At 39.4% G+C, this 22,007-nt stretch overlaps 1 protein-coding gene across 1 annotated transcript in view; it reads left to right on the forward strand.

The window, feature by feature from the left end:
* Positions 1–3,067: 3,067 nt before the first annotated feature.
* The window catches only part of AGBE (1,4-alpha-glucan-branching enzyme), a 101,720-nt gene continuing 82,780 nt past the window's right edge, over positions 3,068–22,007 (forward strand). The window contains exons 1-3 of the mRNA XM_068384402.1: positions 3,068–3,213; positions 15,201–15,315; positions 21,094–21,263. Coding sequence (XP_068240503.1) covers positions 15,215–15,315; positions 21,094–21,263 — 271 coding nt within the window. The 5' untranslated portion in view covers positions 3,068–3,213; positions 15,201–15,214. The remainder of the gene's footprint in view (positions 3,214–15,200; positions 15,316–21,093; positions 21,264–22,007) is intronic.

Here is a 22,007-nt window from a genome sequence, read left to right on the forward strand (position 1 = left end):
ATATATATATATATATATATATATATATATATATATATATATACATATATGTCTGTGTGTGTATATACACACACACACACACACACATATATATATATATATATATATATATATATCTATATATATATATATATATATATATATATATATATATATATATATATATATATATATACAAATGCGTGTGTATACATACATATCTGAAGAACATTGGATGTTATCACCATTTACGAGGGACAGCTCAAATTAATGACAACCTTAACTCTTCCTTAAGTCCTCCAGTTTCACCCTTTAGCTCCTCTCCTATCAATAAAACATCACCATTATTCAACTTAAGTCCAACGAACTCTTTCTCTGTCTCTTGTTTTTCGTTTATCCGAATTTATAATTTGATATCAACCCCATTCTTAGAAACTACATTTACATTTACATTTCAGCCGACGTTGGTACCAATATACCGATGGTTAAGCTGATAGGTGATGTGACTGGAACGAACCACAGACCTTTCAATAATATCCCAGTGCTCTCTGATTTATGTGGTAATGACTTCAAGTCATTTCTTATTGTTAACGTCGTATAATTTTTTAGCTTCGCTCTGATTTCCAAATGAGGACCGATTTGAAAGTCCAGATATTTAACTTGTTATTTTAATAATAATAATAATAATAATAATAATAATAATAATAATAATAATAATGATAATAATAATAATGATAATAATTAGCTCCCCTATATAATAAAGAGCAAGTGTCTGGCTATATATATATATATATATATATATATATATATATATATATATATATATACATATATACAGTCTATATGCAGTATACTGTATATATATATATATATATATATATATATATATATATATATATATATATATATATTTAGATATAAAATCACGCTCAACGGCATTGCCAAACGTATAACTACTCGGTCTCTCTCTGTCCCCCGGGTAGGGGAGAGAGAGGGAGTAGGCATACCCTGACGAGAGGGGCTGTAAGTAAAAAGGGGGAGGGGGTGAAAAGGGTTGAATCTGTGGTGCATATTTGTCTAAATATATAGCCGTCATTTTTGATGGGTCGCGCACAACAACAACAACAACAACAATAATAATAATAATAATAATAATAATATCTCGCGCACAAAAAAATGACAATTCTGAACACCGGGTTGTCCTTGGGACAGATGCCAAAACTTACGTTTTGTATTTACCTTGAATGAAGTGACAGATGTAATATATATGTGCCAAGTGCCAGCCAGATGCCTTCTTCTTTTGTATCTCACACTATTGGGTCATTACCAAGGACAAGTGGCTCCTTCGTACTGAGAGAAGGATCTGATGTAGTCCTGTCTGGCAGTAGTATCTCAACGGATGACCTGGTGCATTGGCCAGCCTATTACCATTAATAGCTAGAGTGTTCCCGCTTTAACCTTGATCCTAAATTTCAACAGACTGTGCATTAGACTCTCTCTCTCTCTCTCTCTCTCTCTCTCTCTCTCTCTCTCTCTCTCTCTCTCTCTCTCTCTCTCTCTCTCAAGTTGAATTTTATATTTTCATCTACTGTTGCGGAGGTTCATATCCCTTCCTCACCCCAAACTAGGACCAAGACGGACCAGACAGTGGCTGCCGGTATACCTCTCCGGGTTATCCCTTCTCCCGAAGATATGACTACTCCCTCCCTCCCCTCCCGAGGGACGGGGAGGGATTGAATAGTCATACGTCTGCTAATGCCGCTCAGCGGAACAATTAATATATAGGCTATACAGTATATTCACACACACACACACTTGTATATATATATATATATATATATATATATATATATACATATATATGTATATATATATATTCATATATATATTATATATATATATATATATATATATATATATATATATATATATATATATATATATATATATATATATATATGCAGACACGTTGTTCTTTTTATATAAGAAGTTCCAACTGCGGAGTTTCCACCTGTTGAATAGCCTACAGCCTACCAAGGGCAAAGTGCCGGACCTTTTGGCCCAAGTTCTTAAATCTCTATATGACACTATTGCGATATTTCCCATCCGTAAGGTAAAATAAAAAAGAAAAAAAAATAGAATAAGCGGTGGTCAAAATCCTATTTTCAAGGATGACCTTCCAAAAAATTTACAATGTTTTGGATTTATCTTTTGTTCCACTGTAGGCTATCGTCAGTTGGAGAGTTTGTCTATAATGGAATAAATCCAACAGCAATTCTTATATAAGCCAACGTCTCGGTCTTCAAATTCTTCGATTACTTTTATGTCACTTTAATTAACAAATTAATCCTTTTGAATTTTAGAATGCACATTTCTATACTACTCGCGTTGTAACAATCGTTCAAGTTTTGAGCAAATTCTTACATTGTTTTACATGTTCTTGATAGCAAAAAGGCGTGACTTAAAGTTAGAAGTTGTCCTTGACGAGTGGTTCTATGATAATGAGAGAGAGAGAGAGAGAGAGAGAGAGAGAGAGAGAGAGAGAGAGAGAGAGAGAGAGAGAGAGAGAGAGAGATGCTTAGCCCAACTACAAACTGTTCATAAGAACTGATAAATCTATTTTCACATACCATACCTCCAAGAACACGTAAATGCAACCAAGGGGAAAAAACGTTTAAATATAGATATTGGTATACGTGTAGATATGCAGGCTTTGCCCATGTGTTGCTCACGTGAAGAGATAGAGAGAGAGAGAGAGAGAGAGAGAGAGAGAGAGAGAGAGAGAGAGAGAGAGAGAGAGAGAGATAGAGAGAGAGAGAGAGAGATTACACAATGAAGCAAATTTCAGCTTTCAACGAGTGGTTTTCTTCCTTGTAAGGTACATTAACAGAGATAAGAAGATAGACAGAGCCAGTCTATATGAGTAAATCTATTAATAAAATCCACGGTATTTGCTTTGCTACTCTAACTTTTGATCTGTAAACGATCATTTAAACACAAACTTTAACGTGATGACTATATGACATCCCATAGCCTTCTCTACGGGGCTATGCCTTTATACCGGCATATCATATTAACATAAAACCGGTTAATATACTTAAGGGGGAGAAATGAAAGCATGAATCACGTGACTCGACTCCCCTATCTAGATGCTTTTAAGTTCTGTAGTTGTCCGCACTTGCTAAAGTTGTGGTGGCACTGTCCTGCTTCTTGCACAAGCTGCCGAAAATCAAGGTAAATATTGTTTTAGAATGTTTTATCCTTTACGTAACATGTATAGCAAGAACATCAAGGCTTTAATGGGTTGATTTACTGTAAAATCATAACATGACACGAAGGTATAAGGTAACAAATATCAATATTTGTGTGGACTTCTGGATGTGTCAAGACTACTCGACCTTCATAGAAACCGCCTGACGACAAGGTCATGTTTGTGTTCAAGTCACATGTTGAGGATATTTGCCTTTTTTATTCATTAAACAGTTGGTGGTGGGATAAGATTTATATGAGGATAGTTTTATCCTATAGAAATCATGTTTGCCAAGGTTAAATATTAAAGATTTAAGCTAACATGATCAGATCTTCGTTCGGGAGTTTAGGTGGAGCCTTTGTACCTCGTTGGGACAGACCGGTCGCGTAGAATTCCACAAGTTATGAAAGAAAAACCACACTTTAAAGGCGGTGCTACACGGTCGAACGTTGTTCGACTAAGTTTGAAGTGAGGTTCAAACGTTTGAGGTTGTCGAATACTCTCGTCGAACTGTTCAAAGAAATTCTGTCCTCACCTGACTTTTGTGGCCTAGGCTTCATTGTCCCCAAACCTTAAGCATTTGTGACTGACCCCTCTTCGAACTGTTTGACAAGCTGGTTCGACGAACCGTTCGGCCGTGTAAACCCCTCTTCAAGGGAAACAAACACAAGAGCACCAAACCAAAGGTTTCCCACCTCCTCTAGGGGTTGTACACGATGACGGCCATGCCCTATTATCTCCCCTATTTTCAAACCTATCATTTAGAATACAGCAGTATAAGAGGGGGCCATTCCCCCATTGGGTAAGTAGGTAAAGACACTGCTTTTATGTTAGGTTAGTTTTTGTGGTTTAGGTTACATGGTGTTCTGTGCAAGAACGTCACTTAACCTAATGTTCCCCACCTAATCTATCCTAGGAGCTGTATCCTTACCTACTGGGGTGGGCGGTATGCCCCCCCCACGACTCCCTCCTTAGATTTCCATATCCTTGGCTTACTCTAAGAATAAGTCTCAACCCTGTGTTTGCTCCCCAACCAGCTTCACTCCGGCAAAGTAACGTGAAATCGTCTTAAATCGTAAAACTAGCTTCATATTATCGTATTTCAGATCAAGATAAATAACAACTCCCCCATCAATAAAATTGATTTGAGAAGTAACAAAGCTTACACCTGTCTCAACGAACTACATTCACCAGTTTAGGGGCCCTACCTCAAACTGTAGACCATTTTTGCTGTAGAGCTGTAAACATTATTATTAATTTTATTATATTTTATTTATTGTTAATAATAGGTCACTTAGAATTAGAGGAGGTATTCTTATACCTTGCACCTGTTATAGTCTAGAGTAACTTGTGGCAACGAACAGGGCAAGAGGTTACAGTTGAATGTTTGCTGAAAATTTTAAATTTTGTCAGTTTTTCGTACTTATTTTTATTACGGTATGAGCCATTCAGAGATACGAAGACATTCGCTGAGTATGAACACTACCCCTGTGGTAGATTTAGTTAATTCGGTGGATGCCAGTAGGAACATAGTGTTATTATTATTATTGTTATTAGTATTATTATCATCATTGCTATTATTATTATTGTTGTTATTACTATTGTTATTATTATTATTATTACTACTACTACTACTACTACTAGCTAAGCTACAACCCTAGTTGGAAAATCAGGATGCTATAAGCCCAAGAGGTCCAACAGGGAAAAATAGCCCTGTGAGGAAAGGAAATAAATAAACTTACTTACTTACTTGTTTTGGGTTTAAATCCAACCCTCCACTGAAGTCGAGTGAACTACTTCTCGGGCGGGTCCATATTAATCATCAAACGAAACATTTTCATTATAACTTATACAATTCTTTGATTGTAGCATCTTCCAAATCATATGATCTTGTGAAAAGTAATGTCTTTAGTTTCTTCTTAAATTCAATTGCTCCCTTTAGGTCCTTCATTTCAGTTGGCAGTTTATTATAATGTCTAGGCGCACAGTAGCTAAACGATATGAGAAATAATGAGCAATTAAAATAAAATATTGAAAATAGGGTGAAGTGTGAGGTATGGATATTTACCAGTCATGTGGCAAGGATGAAGCTATAGCACTAATAATACCTGTGCTTTGGTTTGTGTTTATTCATATTTTGCCTTCCATTTGAGGGAAAAGTGCTTTTCCCTTCAGTTCCTCTTATTTAAAGGCTATCTAGGTTATTTTGTTTCTCTCTCTCTCTCTCTCTCTCTCTCTCTCTCTCTCTCTCTCTCTCTCTCTCTCTCTCTCTCTCTCTCTCTCTCTCTCTCTCTTTTATGGTTTATATCTGAAGGGTCTAATTTAATTCTGTTACTATTCTTGAATTATATTTTGATGGTTTATTCTACTCTTGTAGTTTGTTTATTCTTCTCGTAGTTTATTTCCTGGTTTCCTTTCCTTACTGGGCTATTTTTCCCTGTTGGAGCCCTTGATCCTATAGCATCCTGCTTTTCAAACTAAGGTTGTAGCCTAGCTTGTAATAATAATAATAATATCTGTTGCTATGACCACATAGTCGGAAATTCAGCCAATTCGGGTAGGAGGGCTGTTTTGCTTGGATTTAAAATGCGTTGGTTTCAACAAGACTTGTCCTTTTAAGGGTTTTACTTTATCTGAGGTCTGATTGGAGTCAATATATTATACAGTAGATTCATGTTTTATTGCAATCCTGCATGCATCAACTTAATGACTGCCTGAATGGATGCAGGTTTACTCCACAGGCAAGTCGGCTTTGCTTAGAAAACATTAGTAATATAGATAAACCCTTCTGGGCTAGAAGAATAAAACTATAGTCCATTTCTTTTAGCGAGGCAGATTTGCACCGACTCGCAGCGGTGCCCTTTTAGCTCGGAAAAGTTTCCGGATCGCTGATTGGTTGGACAAGATAACTCTAACCAATCAGCGATCAGGAAACTTTTCCGAGCTAAAAGGGCACTGCTGCGAGTCGGTGCAAATCTGCCTTGCTAAAAGGAATGGACTATAGTGGTTATTATCAAGAATAGCAATGTGGTACTGTTCATGTGAAACAAGAAGTACAGTAGTGTTGTAGTGTTCATACTGTACTGTATATATACAGTGTACTGTATATAGAGAGTGCAAGACATCATGTATGCTAGAACTGTAATAAAAATAATAAGAAGAAATACTGTATGTCAATTTTAAATATTAAACTTAGCCGGCGAATATATAATAGCTGACGTCTCCGACGGCTCGACAGATTCCAAAAACTCGCGAGCGATTGCCGTGAAGGTTGCGGGTGTGACCACCAGCGCCGACTATCGGCCAGATACCGCATATACTTGTAAACATCTCCAGTTCTTCTCTGTCGGTCTTGTCGACTAGTTGGTTCCACTCGCTTTATGACCTCGAGTTTTCTACCGAATTGGTGAAGTACTTGGTTTTGGTTTTATTGCTTTCGCCGTGTTGAATATTTTTTAGAAAATATTTTAAGAAATATATTCTTTGAATAGTCTTCGTGCTGTTTTTTTCAAAGATGAACTAACGTTTGGTTTATTTATGCTACGCAGTTTGCGCTCTATCGTTACGATAGAGAAAGAGAGAATCACGGTTTCACTTTGCAGAAAGAGTAAATCGATTTTGACGTTTTGTTCATTCTTCTTTCAAACTGAAGTGTTTTAGATACTAATTTAAAGGAACTTGTTAATTTTCAATTTCTTAGTCCTTTCAGTTTTTTCCTTTGGTCAAATAACCTGTTTATTGACGAAGGGTGAGTGGGCAATTCTCTTGTGTGTGACAAGAGAGAGAGAGAGAGACGGAGAGAGAGAGAGAAAGAGAGAACGTTCCGATCTTTATTCTCGTCCCAAGTCTCTGTACAAGGAGTTTGGGAGCGAGTAACGTTGTTCTCGATTCAGTTTTTTACTCTCGTCCCAAGTCTCTGTACGGGGAGAGAGGATAAAACGTTTTTAGTTTTTATTCTCGTCCCAAGGCACTGTACGGTGAGAGATTGAAAACGTAGTCTTTAGTGAACTAGTGTTTAGTCTCCTCCCCAGTCACTGATCCTTTTTAACTTTATATATTTCCGTTTTATTCGATATATATGTACAGTATATGTTTATTGATTTTTGCATGTGTGTTTCATTTTGTACTAATGTGCTTACATTATACGACTCATTTCGCAATTATAACCTTTTGATGTAAGGGAGAATTGCGTGCTTCAGGTAGAAATCAGTTTTATTCATGCCTAATGTGAAATTATTGAAAAATACGATAACAGTGAAGTAAGTGCAAAAAAAAGAAAAAAAACATGTTCTGTGTTGCGGAGGGTTCGTTTGTTCGTGCTTGTCGCTCCCCTAGTCCGAGACCTCTTTCAGGCTCCCCTGCACCAGGGAGATGTAATGTCGTAGGACTTAAGGGGACGAGAGGCTTTAACCAACGTACAGACGTTCCCTCTTTGGTATCGGACGTTTCTCGTCAAGATCGCCCTTACCATAAGACGGGTGAGACTGTGTTCTCCTCGTCATCCGAAGACTTTTCGCAAAAGAAACCTTGGCGCAAGGTTTCTAGACCCTTGAAGCGAAAGTCAGTCCCTTCAGGACAGGTCCAGCGTCCTGGCTGTAGCCATTGGGACAGCTCTGACCCTTTGCAGTCGTCGGAAGACTGTTCGCCTATTAAACGCAAGCGTAACACGGGGTCCGAAGGTCGCGGTAAAGGCAATGTTTTGCCAACACAGACGTTACCGTCGTCTCGGCCCGTTCCGACTCCTGTTGATCCTAAATGGGTTGTCCTGCAGGACATGCAGACTAAGCTGGCCTCCCTTATGGAGAAGTATGACGTTGAGCAGGTTCACGATGAACTTTCGCTTTCGAGTCGCTGTTACGCTAAACGAGACTCTGGCCGTCAGCCGCCCAAACGAGCATTTACTCGTCCGTTTGACGTTAGTGCTGACGTTTCTTGTACTTTGAAACGTGATGTCAGTAGTTTTTCACGTCAGTCACGTGACATGGATCCTCCCTCGCTGCAGTCTCGTGTTGACTTTCAGCCGCTGCCGCAGTCTCGTGTTGACGTTCAGCCGCTGCCGCCGCAGCCCCGACCTGACGTTCGCCGACCGGCTCAGTTGCCTCGACTTGACGTTGAGCGTCGAAGGTTGTTTTGCCTGCTCAGTCTATGCAGTCAAGGCAGTTCCGACGTGACGTCGAGCGTCAATCAACTTCAGTTGTTGTTGTTGGTCAGTCACAAGGATTTCAGTCCTTTCAGCAGCGGCGTGACGTCGCTTCCTCTACTGCTACTGCTGCTCCTTTGCTTGTTGACATTGCCTGTCAAGCGTTGCCGCCGCGGCAGGTCTCTCCTTTTCATGAGACTCGGCAATTGTCGGACGAGGTTCCTTCAGATGAGGAAATTGCTGATCCTCTTCCTACTGATATTCCTTTGGGGACTTTGTCAGACGGAGAGGAGCCTAAAGCTGCTCAGCCCTCTATGGACTTTAAAAAAATCATGCTGATTTTTAAGGATCTTTTTCCGGACCATTTTGTAACTGCTGCTCCTCGTTCGCCTTCGTCAGAGTTTACGCTAGGCCTAGCTACTTCGAAGCCGTCGTTTTCTAAGCTAGTGCTCTCTCGCTCTTCTAAGAGAGCTTTACGTTTGCTAGGCGACTGGTTGATCACCAGGAGGAGTTTGGGGGAGACAGCCTTTGCTTTCCCTCCTTTTAAACTGGCTTCTAGAGCGAGCGTCTGGTATGACACGGGAGAAGTTCTCGGCTTGGGAGTTCCTGCCTCTGCCCAGGGAGACTTCTCAAGCCTCATAGACTCTCCCCGTCGCCTGGCCATGAGACGCTCCAAGATTTTATGGACGGCTTCAGAGCTAGACCATCTCCTGTTAGGAGTTTTTTGAGCGTTTGAAGTTTTTATTTGTTGGATTGGTCCCTGGGAGCCTTAAGTAAGAAGGTCTCTCCAGCTATCAATGTATTGCTGTACAATTATATCATGCATGAACAAGGCTATCAGGGATGGCTCCAATGATCTAACAGCCACGTTCACTGCAGGAACAAGGCTATCAGGGATGGCTCCAATGATCTGGCAGCCACGTTCACTGCAGGAGTACTTAAGATGTAAGTGCGCTCATGTGTTCATTGTCAAGACAAACTTCACGATGAAGACTACCAAATCTGTCTTGGCAGCAGTAAGGGAAGGCGACTGGATGGTCTCTCTCGACCTTCAGGATGCATACTTCCACATCCCGATTCATCCAAACTTTCAACAACATATGAGGTTTGTGGACGGGAAAGTAATGTACTGTACCAATGTCGAGCACTGTACTTCGGCCTCATTCCTGCTCCTCTTGTTTTTACAAGGCCCTTGCAAAATGTAGCAAGCTTTCTACATTTTTTGAGGATTCAGAGCCTCCCTTTATTTTGACGACTGGCTAATCAGGGCGTCGTCATTATATCGCTGTCTGGAGAGCCTCTAATGGACATTAGACCTAACCAAGGAGCTAGGTCTCATAGTGAACGTAGAGAAGTCGTAACTTACAGTACCCCATCCCAGACTATTCTTTATTTGGGAATGGAGATACAGTGTCTGATTTTTCGGGCCTTTTCGTCTCCCACAAGAATGGAACAAGCTCTGTTAAAAGTCCTTCACTTGCAAGAGAAAAACAGTTGCTCTGTAAGAGTTTGAACTAGCCTCGTGGGAACTCTTTCATCGCTTGAGTAGTTTATATCTCTGGGGAGACTCAACCTATGCCCTCTCCAATTTCACCTAAACCATTGGAACAAGGAGAAGGGCTTAGAGAGTATCTCTTTCCCAATCTCCAACTCAGTCTAGACATGTCTGACTTGGTGGGACAGCAACATCAGACTTCGAGAAGGTCTTTCTCTTGCGATCAAGAACCCAAACCATGTGTTGTATTCAGATGCATCGGATTTGGGTTAGGGAGCTCCACTGGACAGTCTGGATTGCTCGGGTCTTTGATCCACGGATCAGAAGGAACTCCATTTAAGGCAAGTAACATCTCTCCTTTGGCGAGATTTGTGCAAGGAAAAATGAATGTCTTGGCGGACTGCCTCAGCAGAAGAGGACAAGTCATCTCCATGGAGTGGACGTTGCATAAGACTGTGTGCGAGAAGCTATGGATGACATGGGGTCAACCCACCATAGATCTTTTTGCGACTTCTCTGACAAAGAGGCTCTCGACTTACTGCTTTCCAGTTCCAGATCCAGAGGCAGCCCACATAGACGCTTTCCTGCTGGACTGGTCTCACCTGGACGTTTATGCCTTTCCACCTTTCAAGATCCTAAACAAGGTGCTGCAGAAGTTCACCTCTCACGAAGGGACCAGGTTGACATTGGTTGCTCCACTCTGGCCCGCGAGAGAGTGGTTCACAGAGGTACTTCTATGGCTGGTAGACGTTCCAAGAAGTCTGCCGTTACGGATGGATCTCTTGCGACAGCCACGTAAAGAGATTTTATCAAAGCCTCCCCACGCTTCGTCTAACTGCCTTCAGACTATCGAAAGACTCTCTTGAGCTCGAGGGTTTTCGAAGGAGGCAGCTAGAGCGATCGCGAGGGCTAGAAGATCCTCTACCATCAGGATCTATCAGTCGAAATGGGAGGTATTTAGAGACTGGTGCAAGTCCTCCTCTATTTCCTCTTCCAAGTGCCTCTGTAGCGCAGATTGTGAATTTTCTGCCTTATCTGAGAAACGGTCGCTCCCTCTCTGCATCCACCATTAAAGGCTACAGAAGCATGTTAGCTTCTGTTTTCAGGCATAAGGGTTTGGATCTTTTTAATAACAAAGATCTCCAAGACCTGCTTAAGTCTTTCGAGACTTCCAAGGAGCGTCATATTTCGACTCCTGCTTGGAACTTGGACGTGGTCCTACAGTTCCTTATGTCAGACAGGTTTGAACCATTAAATTCAGCCTCCCTGAAGGATCTTACCCTCAAGACACTTTTTTTTGGTGAGCTTGGCTTCGGCTGAAAGGGTTAGTGAGATACATGCTTTTAGCAAGAACATCGGTTTCTCCGCTAATAAAGCAGTATGCGCTCTTCAACTTGGTTTTTTTGGCCAAGAATGAACTTCCGTCTCGTCCTTGGCCTAAATCATTTGAAATCCCCAGTCTTTCTGAGATTGTGGGGAATGAAGTTGAAAGAGTGCTGTGCCCCGTTAGAGCTCTTAATTTTTGTTTATCCAGAACTAAACCGCGACGAGGTTGTTCAGAGGCTTTATGGTGCTCCGTTAAAAAGCCCTCTTTGCCTATGTCTAAGAATGCGTGGTCTTATTTTATTAGACTTTTGATTCGGGAGGCACACTCTCAATTAAGTGAGAAGTATCATAATTTACTTAAAGTCAAGGCTCATGAAGTTAGAGCGATAGCAACTTCTGTAGCGTTTAAGCAAAATAGACCTATTAAAAGTATTATGGACGCGACCTTTTGGAGAGGCAAGTCGGTTTTCGCTTTATATTACTTGAAAGATGTCCAGACTCTTTATGAGGACTGCTACACACTGGGACCATTCGTAGCAGCGAGTGCAGTAGTGGGTGAAGGCTCTACCACTACATTCCCTTAATCCCAATATCCTTTTAATCTACTCTTGAAATTTTTAATCTTATTTTGGGTTGTACTGGAGACTAAGAAGTCTTTCGCAATCTTTTTGATTTGGCGGGTGGTCAAAATATTGTTTCTTGAGAGCGCCCAGATTAAGGGTATTGATGAGGTCCTGTTATAGGGGTGTTCACCCTGGTTATAGCAGATCCTGGGAGTCTTTCGGCATCCTAAGAGGATCGCTGGGCTTCATGAGGATAGCGGACTAATGAGGCAGAGTAATAATCAGATCGCTGGGCTTCATGAGGATAGCGGACTAATGAGGCAGAGTAATAATCAGAGTCTGCTTCCTTACCAGGTACCTATACTTAAGTCTGTTTTTTGAATAATTGTCAAAAACTCTTGAGCATATACGCCTTTATTGTATTAATACTGGTCTCTACCCACCACCATGGGTGTGAATCGGCTATTATATATTCGCCGGCTAAGTTTAGTATTTAAAAATGATATTTTGATTATAAAATAAATTTTTGAATATACTTACCCGGTGAATATATAAATTAAAGGCCCTCCCTTCCTCCCCGATAGAGACCTAGGGGACTGAGAAGAACTGGAGATGTTTACAAGTATATGCGGTATCTGGCCGATAGTCGGCGCTGGTGGTCACACCCGCAACCTTCACGGCGATCGCTCGCGAGTTTTTGGAATCTGTCGAGCCGTCGGAGACGTCAGCTATTATATATTCACCGGGTAAGTATATTCAAAAATTTATTTTATAATCAAAATATCATTTTGTGACAAAAGGTAGGTGAAGATAGCTTACATTCTAACATAACCTTCAGTGTACTTTACTATAAATACTGTATGCCTTTAAACCTTTCTCCTATGTACATAACCCCAGCCTTGATCTATGGTATTACTGGCCTGATTGAATTGCCCCCTAACCCTCTCACAATCTGAAAGTTAAATTTGGTTCAAAACCATCAAATGATGTTTGGTATATGTCTTGTAAAATGACATGTATACCGGGCCACAGTATCGTGAAGTTGGGTGGGTAGCACATTTCTTTCTGTGACTGTGCACAGGTACCAGTTTTTATCTGTTGACCAAGCATTGATTAGGAATCAAATCATAGATCTCATGAATGCCAGCTCAGCTCTCTACAACAATTTAAAGTTTACCAGAAGGGAAATATCAAATGTTATTCGACAGGTATGCATCCTATCCTAACCTAATCGCATCCAGCATGCAGTCTTCCATTCGGTCTGAAACTGGAGAAGTTTGAGATTTCTGATATAATTGAATGAATTTGATTTAATATATTGCAACATCCTTTTTCTAATGATACCACCCACACCCAGTGGGAAACCATTTCTATATCTAATGAGAATGCCTCCCCTCCCCGTGGAAGCCAAAATTTCTGTATGTGAAAGAACAAGAGTGAAAAATGGGGATATGCAATAACGTATTTTTTCCAACTTAACCTAAAAGCGGGTTAGCACAGTTCGACAGACCAGTGTTTGAAGTAATGTTCGAAGGTGTGTACGGGGTATTTGGTTGTCGAATGGTTCTAAGAAAGTCTATTCATGTCTGACTTTTGTGGGTGGGGCTTCATTGTCCACAAACCTTATGCATTTGTGACTGACTCCACCTCTTCGAACTGTTTGACAAGCAAGTTCGACGAACCATTCGACCATGTAAACCCCACTTAAGGGTTTAAAGGTCACTCATTGGAAGCGGCAAAGGACAGTGACAATGCCCTTAGAGACTGGCTATACATAGATATGATCAGCACCCAATTCCAAGGTAGGATCAGGGAGGGCCAGGCAATAGCGGCTGCTAACTCTGCAGGTAGACTTATATGCTCCTCTAAACCTCGTGAGGTTGCTAATACTCCAAGACATTAAGCTTGAGTGGATCTAGAACCATAGTCTAGCAGATCACCAGGTAAGGACGTTTCTAATGGGCAACCACTTAGGATATGGAGTCATGCCTGATTTGGTTAGTTTATGGCTGGTATTCCCCCCCCCCCCTTTGTCGCTTATAGTTGTTAGTGGTTGAATAAACATATGATGAAAATTGATATATTATTTGTTGTAATCATATAAGTAAAAACTATAGAAAAAATGAATAAGTAAAAACTAAAAAAAAAAAAGTTAACTGTATTAAATTTTTTTTCTTTTTTCAACATCTTGCTTCATGATGCTTAGTACATTTTTTTAGTTCTTAGTATTTCTCACGAAGGTTGTGCGTAATATCTAACGCAAAATGGAAAGGAATGAATGAGTAGTAAATCTAGAAAGAAACCTCTAGGAGTTTCATGCCATCACCATAGAAAATAGGGCCAATGACACACAAACAAACTATTATGTATCAGACAAACTATTATGTATCAGACAAACTATTATGTATCAGACAAACTATTATGTATCAGACAAACTATTATGTATCAAAAACTAAATGAGAAGAACCATTGGTACAAGTGAGAAAAAGACCAATGTAGAAACATGCTATCACAATGCAAAGAAAGAAGTTTTAAAACTTGAAACAACCTGTAAGAGTACTGTATTTAATTTATCTCTCATTTCTGAATATTTTAAATAGAATAATAGTATCCCATATTGTTAAAAAAACATTAGGTGTCATTGTTGTAAGAATATCTAGGCTATGTAAATCTACTATTGTCTGCACCACGCAGATTACTGCCTGTGTGGATGCAACCTCTGATGGCCTATAGATTGGGGAAGAAACGAGGGAAGAGTGGAATTCTCTGAGATGGGTGGCACTGTCTTGATAGAAAACACATACACAAGTCAAAACATAAGTACAGCAATAATAATGCTAAATCTTTACCCATACGCCATCACAAATAAAGTGTCAAAACCTCAATTTTAGGCTATGACACCATATCTTTACTTGTGAGGACTTTTCGTGTGCACCCTTCACTTAATTAAATTAAGCTAAGATATAGTACAGTATTCGTATTCATTGGACATCTTTTTATCTCTGAATGGCACACATATAAAGTTCTGCCATAAGAAAGATTTTTTGCGAGAAATTAAATTTTCACCCTACGGCATAGGCCATTGCCCGGTTCTATAGCCAACAGACTAAGAAGAGACATTAAAAGGGAAGTGTTTAGTTTATTCAGTGTTGCTCAATGTATAGAGAAAGATGAAAATGAGTGAGGATAGAATGTGCTAGTCTATTCTGAGTGTGTTGCCAAAAGGAAAATCTGTAACTAGAGAAAGGTTTCCAGCATTGGGTTGATTAACTAATCTTAGAAGTGTCCTTTTTCCTGTTGTGGTAGTGTTGTATCTCAGCAAGCAATTAATACCTTGGTTTACCTACTATTTTTAATGCTAGTTTGATTGTACCCTTGTCATAATTTTGTTATGTTTGAAATAGTATAGGCTAGTGTATTTTATATATTGTATTTTCTTCATTTCAGGACATAGCAGCAGAATGTACATAGAGAACCCAATGGAAGTGTCTGTACCTGATATAAATGAGTTATTAGAGCGGGACACCTATTTGAAACCATATGAACAAGAAATTCGAAGGAGGTAAAATTATTCTCTGTCTTTCTACATTCTCTTTAAAGCACTGTACTAAATATTCATTGTTAAGGTTTGAAGACATGCATTAATACCTTCTCTTACCATAGGAAATTAACCTTCATAATCTTGCTGGTTTAAAGCCCTTTAGAACTTAGCATGAGAAATTTAGTTATGTGAAGAGGGCAAACATCTTTGAGCCAGTTTGTCTTTATTAAATTATGACTTGCTCTTTGACTCATTTTAAAAAAATAAACCTCCCATGCAGAGATGTCTCTTTACTACTTTTTGATAGTTCTTTTGTTGTCGAACCACGGACGTGGTTCTACGCACGGTAATTTGTGCTGTACCTCTGACATGCACGAGATTGTGTTTATTACAAACTGTACTCACGGTCTCATCCATATAACATGTTATGTGCACAAGCCCTCGCATAGATACAACCTTATTCACATGAGAGTTGTGCTTTTGAAATATATGAACGATACTCCATACAGTATACTGTATGTTATTGTTAATAACTTGTGTACATGAGAGATTGTGCACATAATCTGTTGTATGCACTATATTTGTTCCTACACAAATAGAAATCAGTTGGTATACAATAATTTATAACAAGGTGTCATTAGTTACTGGCGGGTGGTGGGGAAGTCCTACTCCTCTACCAGCTCACTGAGTACCCAGTTTGATTTCAGCTGCTGAGCAGTACTGACGTACTCCCGGTGTGACAAATTCGGCTGAGTTGCACTTTTTTCTATTTTCAAATTGTTGTGTGGTTGAGAGTGGAGAAATGTAGCACTTTGATGAACAGGAGCTCTGTGGATACCCATTCATTGTGTTCTTCTTGCAGAGGTTGTGATTACATGCAATCGTCACCTTGTGAGGAATGTAAAGAATAGACATCCCTACAGGACTGGAGTATGGCAAGAGGAGGAAGAAAAAAATGAAGCGAGATTCTTCAACTCAGATTTAACTTGATGACTAGCTCTGAGTGAGGTGGGCCTGTCTTCTTCCCCTAGAGAAACAGGTAGGCCCTGCCTTTTAATTTGGAGTGAGCCCGAAATTGCTTTTTCAGATGGCGACGCTGCTAAGGATAATGCCCTAAGGACTTTATGGACCTCCTTATGGCTTAAGGGACTTCTGTCGACAGAGAAGCTCCTGTAAGCCTTAGCTACATCTAAAACTAGGTCTCCCTCTGTGTCCCCTCCTTCCCCTGCTGCCTCTGGAGAGGGAGCTACTGACGTGTCCCCTTCAGTCCAACGTATGACTCCAGAAGGTGCCTTTGATTGTCGATCCCCACCTTCCACAGCTCACCTAATACTATTGATAGGTAAGGGAAAGAAGCACCTACGGCCTCCATCTCCATCCAGCCCGATTTCATTGAACTTGTCTTCTACAATGGAGCCTTTTTATACCCGCCCGCTCAAGACCATTTTCCTCCTTATTGTAGCACTTGCAAAGCGTGTAGGAGAGCTCCATGGCATCTTGTATGCCTTAAGTCGTACTGAGGGATGGAAAATGGTTTATTTTTCCTTTGTTCTAGAGTTCGTGGCATAGACACAGAACCTTGCCATTCAGGACCCTAGGTTCAAATCTTTTACCATATCCTCCAGAGATCCGTAGGAGTTGCTTCTTTGTCCTGCGAGGGTGGTACATTGCTACCTGAAGCTGACAAAACCAGTCAGACAACAGCTACAAAACCTTTCCGTGATTACAGCTAGACTCAAAAAGAAATCTTAAGAATACCATTTTCTTATGGCTTTGAGAAACCCTTAGGAGATCATAACTTCCTCCAGCTGGAGATCCAGAAGAGCCAGCCTGCCTCACCCTCATGAGGTCTAAAGATTTGGTTCTACTTTTAACTTTTATTAAGAACCTTTTAGGGAGTTGGCTGTTGAAGGCCAGAGTCGTGAACCTCCAGAGAACCTTCACCGCCCACTATCTGCGGAAGTATACCCATAAGTCTTTGGGTACATTTTTACTGGGACCTGTGGTAGCTGCTAAGGAGGCTGTGTAGAAAACCTAGCATCATGTCTAAGTTAGTGGTATCGACATAAGTCCTGTTGAGAGATAAGAATATTTGGCCCTTTTTTCTCTTCTTTTCCCCTCCTTTTCGGGTGCAGCGGTCGTGCTGTTATTCGCTGGCTTGGATACTGATGTAAGTAAGCTCTTCTGTATGATTAAGAATAGATGTACCTCCCCCTATCCTTTTTACGTGGAGGAAGTTGGAATCAGGGTGGATGACCCTTTAACTTCATATTGACCAAACTTTTTGGATAGATCTTTTATGTCAAAGGTTCTTAATTGACAGGGTGTTGCTAGACAGTAACCTAGCCCATCGTCTGAAGTTCTTTCTAGTTGCTTGAAAATGCATAGGAACCAACACATCTTACCTCCCTAGGTCAAAGTGGTTGGACATCCCAGGATTTTATACCAGCCAGCTTGGTTATAGAAATTTCCTCCCTCCTTATGATACTGTATGTCTAATGTTAAAGGAAGAGGGTTTGTATAGGTGAAGGAACAAATCAGAGATTTTTTAAGTAATTTGTTTTTTTCCTAACTAAACAAACCTAAGTCCTTTAAGTTTTACTCCCTACCTCATCCACTTCTCAAGCCCTTGGTGATTTTTGATAACCACAAACTTGAGTCCTTTAAATTACACTTCCGGCCTCAACCACCCTGCTAAGTTCTTGAGCCATAGATTACTGCATGTGCCTTGTTAAAGACATACTCCTCGTCAAAGGTCTCAGGTTTATATATTTAGGGAAAAAAATGACTTAAAAAAATTTGTGATAATTAAATAAAAAAACTACTGTCCAGTATGCAGTCATACCTCTCTTCACGAAAGAATCTGCTTACAAAATTTTCAAGGTGTGAAACGATATGCAAATATTTTCATGACTCACTTTGCGAAAAATGTTTCATTTTAAGAAAAGAGATTTGCCAGCCAGGACGAGAGTAAAATAGTCACCCAATAAAACGAGTTAAAGAAAATTAGTTTAGCCAATAGAAAATGCAGCTGTAGTCTATAACAGGGGTAACTATAATAGTACAGTATACAGTGGAACCTCTACACACGAACGTATCTACATCCGAATTTTCCAACATCCGAAGTAAAATTCGAGCAAATTTTTGACTCTACACCCGAATTTTATTTCGACACACGAAGTAAACATTACGCCATTGAGCGTCGAGTGCTCAGTTCTCTATTCTTGTGTGTATCGTGTGGTTGTCTTCTGTTTGGTCTGTTATTAACAGTGCTTATTTTCTTCCTTTTTTCACATTTCCTTTTTGGTTTTACCTATAATCATGGTGCCTAAGAAGCTAAGTTTCAGTACAGGAAGAAGGCAATTCTTTCATTAGAATTGAAGTAACAAATTATAGAAAAACATGAGAGCAGTGTGCATGTGAGTGATACTGTATGGCTAAACAATATGGCCGGAATAGGCCTATTATCTCGAGGATCATCAAGCTGAAGGCAGCCATTAAAGCAAATAACCATCGAAGGGGATCACCATTATTACAAGACATCTTAGCAATACCCTGGAAAGGACAAAGAGATTTTTGGTAACGATCATTTGTGAGAAGGGCCAGCGTGATGAACAGAAAGAAAGAAAAAAGGGAAGCAAAGAAAACCATGATAGCATTAACAAGCTCTTTTAAATAAGACTTCTCTCTTTTTCTGTTTCTCTCTAAACATAGCATTAACATGTTCTTTAAATAAAATCTCTCTCTCTCTCTCTCTCTCTTCTTCGCTGTTATAGTGCTAGATACGTCTATTATTTTTTTTTCCGAGAGAGAGAGAGAGAGAGAGAGAGAGAGAGAGAGAGAGAGAGAGAGAGAGAGAGAGAGAGAGAGATTAAACAAAAATGTGTTTAGAGTACATGTGATTTTTAACAGCGTCAAAGAGTTGAAAAACAATTAAATGTAACTAAGAAAATAATAACAGCTAATCTGAATTCCTTTATTAACTAAAACAGGAATTGCTACGCAGTAAGAGAGACGGTTGGGGAGGAGGTAGAGATGGTGACTGCGATAACATACCGTAACTCGTCACTGAAAGTGATGGAAATAAAAAATCAAAAGAAAAAAAATGTAAAAAATATGAAATATGAAAATAAAAAAAAAAATGAAAAAGCCAAGTTCGATTAAAATTCCCGTAGTGTAAGTTACGGTATGTTATCGCAGTCACCATCTCTACCTCCTCGCCGATCGTGTCTCCTCGTGCGTGTGTGTGTGTTTGGGCATACGCACTCGAGTGTGTTTGTATCAATATTTGTTTTAGTTAATAAAGGGATTCAGATTAGCTGTTATTGTTTTTTTAGTTACATTTAACTGTCTTTCAACTCGTTAACGCTGTTAAAAATCATATGTACACAACACATTTTTGTTTAATCTCTCATTTTTGTTTAATCTCTCAATTTTTTTAATCTCTCTCTCTCTCTCTCTCTCTCTCTCTCTCTCTCTCTCTCTCTCTCTCTCTCTCTCTCTCTCTCTCTCTCTCTCAGAAAAAATTAATAGACGTCTCTAACACTAACAGTGAATAAGAACAAGAGAGAGAGAGAGAGAGAGAGAGAGAGAGAGAGTATTTATTTAAAGAACATGTTAACACCATGTCTACCTTCTCGCCGATCGTCCGTCTTCGGCGTAGCAAATCCTACACCTGCGTTGGCCTGTCTCTAAGGTAAAGTGGTAATAAAACACATTTTTTATTTATTATTTCTTTATAATTATCTTTTTTACATGCTTCTTTCATATTATGAAGTTATGTTATTGTTATGTGTAATTATGTGTAGCCATTTATTAAGGATTTATTATGGGTTTTTAGGCTGAGGAACGAATTAAATGAATTACCATGTATTCTTATGGGAAAATTCGTTTCTACATCCGAACATTTTCTACATCCGAAGTTGGTTCTGGAACGGATTAAATTTGTATGTAGAGGTACCACTGTATATGGTACTGCATATTTTGTATATTTACAGTCTTGTACTGTATGTATTGTATTATTCTCCTTTTATTATTGCATTATATTGTAATAACAACTTAATTTACAGGTATTAATAGTTAGTTTAGGTATATTGAATGGTTCAAATGTATTTGGCTGCACATTATTTCATTGTGGTTATACTGTAGCTTTATTATAAGATTTAGTGTGCTGTTTTGTAGGGTTTGGAACAAATTAGACAATTTGCATGTGAAATGTGACTCACAACACAAAAAAATCACTTTACGAAAGCCACTCCAGAACGAATTAATTTCGTGTTGTGAGGCAGTACTGTATACTAAAGTGAAGAAATGTCTGAGGGTAGGATTTGATAGGATTAAACCAAAATTCAACATGAATATACAATGAAATGGCAGACTGAAAGTTTTAGGGTTACCTAAAAGTGTTGGTCACCCTCTTTGGATATGCTATAAGCATCTAGGGTAACTTTAGTTATGGTCATCCTTAGATCTCCATTGTAAAGGTATAGGTACATTCAAAACACAAAGCTAAATTTACAGAACTGAAATCCCCTGTATTATATTGTACACTTTGATAGTCATATGGTTGTTCAATCCTCAACACTACCAATTTAGTTTTCAAGTTGTGTCTAATTTGTTTATTGGTCAGTATATGATTTCTGTAGGTAGTTCATGCAGGTAATTGTCTTGGATTCTATATTATTAATGCGGTAATCATTACGCCTTCATTTTGAATTGTGAGTTTCTCTTATTGAAGAGGGATTACTGTAATTTTTTGTGTGGTCTCTTATTTAACTTATGGATTATTACTTTTTGCAGGTATGGCTGTTTCGAAGAGTTGAAAGGCAAGATAGAAAAGACAGAAGGAGGATTGCCAGAGTTTGCATCTGGATATAAGAACTTTGGATATCATGTTAATCCAGATAACAGCATCAAATGGATGGAATGGGCACCTTTGGCCAAAGCATTATTTCTCAAAGGAGATTTTAGTGAGTATTTCCATTTTTTAATCTTGAAAGTCTTTTGAATCACTGGTATTATTCTAGTTTTTTTTTTACTGATTTTTTAAAGAACTGCATTAGTTATTGTGAATTTTTCCTACACATCATACAAAACCTTCGTCCTTTAATTAGGGAAATTGTTTCAGCGCGAGTTGGAACAGGTCGTTAAAATTGGATAACAAGTTGTTATTCAACTGGTGAGGGTGCTGGGCGAGGATACCTGCGCCCTCTCTAGTCGAAGATTCCCCACTTTTGTTTCAGTCACTGACAAGTATAGATATACAGATGGCTCCTGACATAACTTTGTCATTTTCTTTCTCTTTTGCACTGAGTGGTTGTTAGAAGATGGAATGGAAACAAGAAGTTCATGTACGGCAGGGGAAGGAATGACGTTGCAACCGGTTTGTGTCTAAACCAGCTGTGGATCTTCGTTTCCTCTTCTTGTAGGGGGCACGACTGTTTTCAGTCATCCCCGTCCCAAGTGCAAGCATTGCCTCTGGTGTAGTGGCCCTGACGTGAAAAAGCAAGCGAAGCGTTTGTTCTGGTTGGACTGGGCAACACCTAAGAAGACTGGAGAAATCTTTTGCTATTTCTGTCTCCTCTGGGGTTCCTACTGCAGCTCCTATCCAGATGCCCCTGAATCAATCCCTAAGGAGTACGTTACAGGTGTCATGAGGACTCGAATCTGCATTGGCTAGCTTTTCAGGTTTTGCAGATGCACAGAGAACCCCT

Source organism: Palaemon carinicauda, chromosome 12, assembly GCF_036898095.1.
Source record: "Palaemon carinicauda isolate YSFRI2023 chromosome 12, ASM3689809v2, whole genome shotgun sequence".
Lineage (NCBI taxonomy): Eukaryota > Metazoa > Arthropoda > Malacostraca > Decapoda > Palaemonidae > Palaemon > Palaemon carinicauda.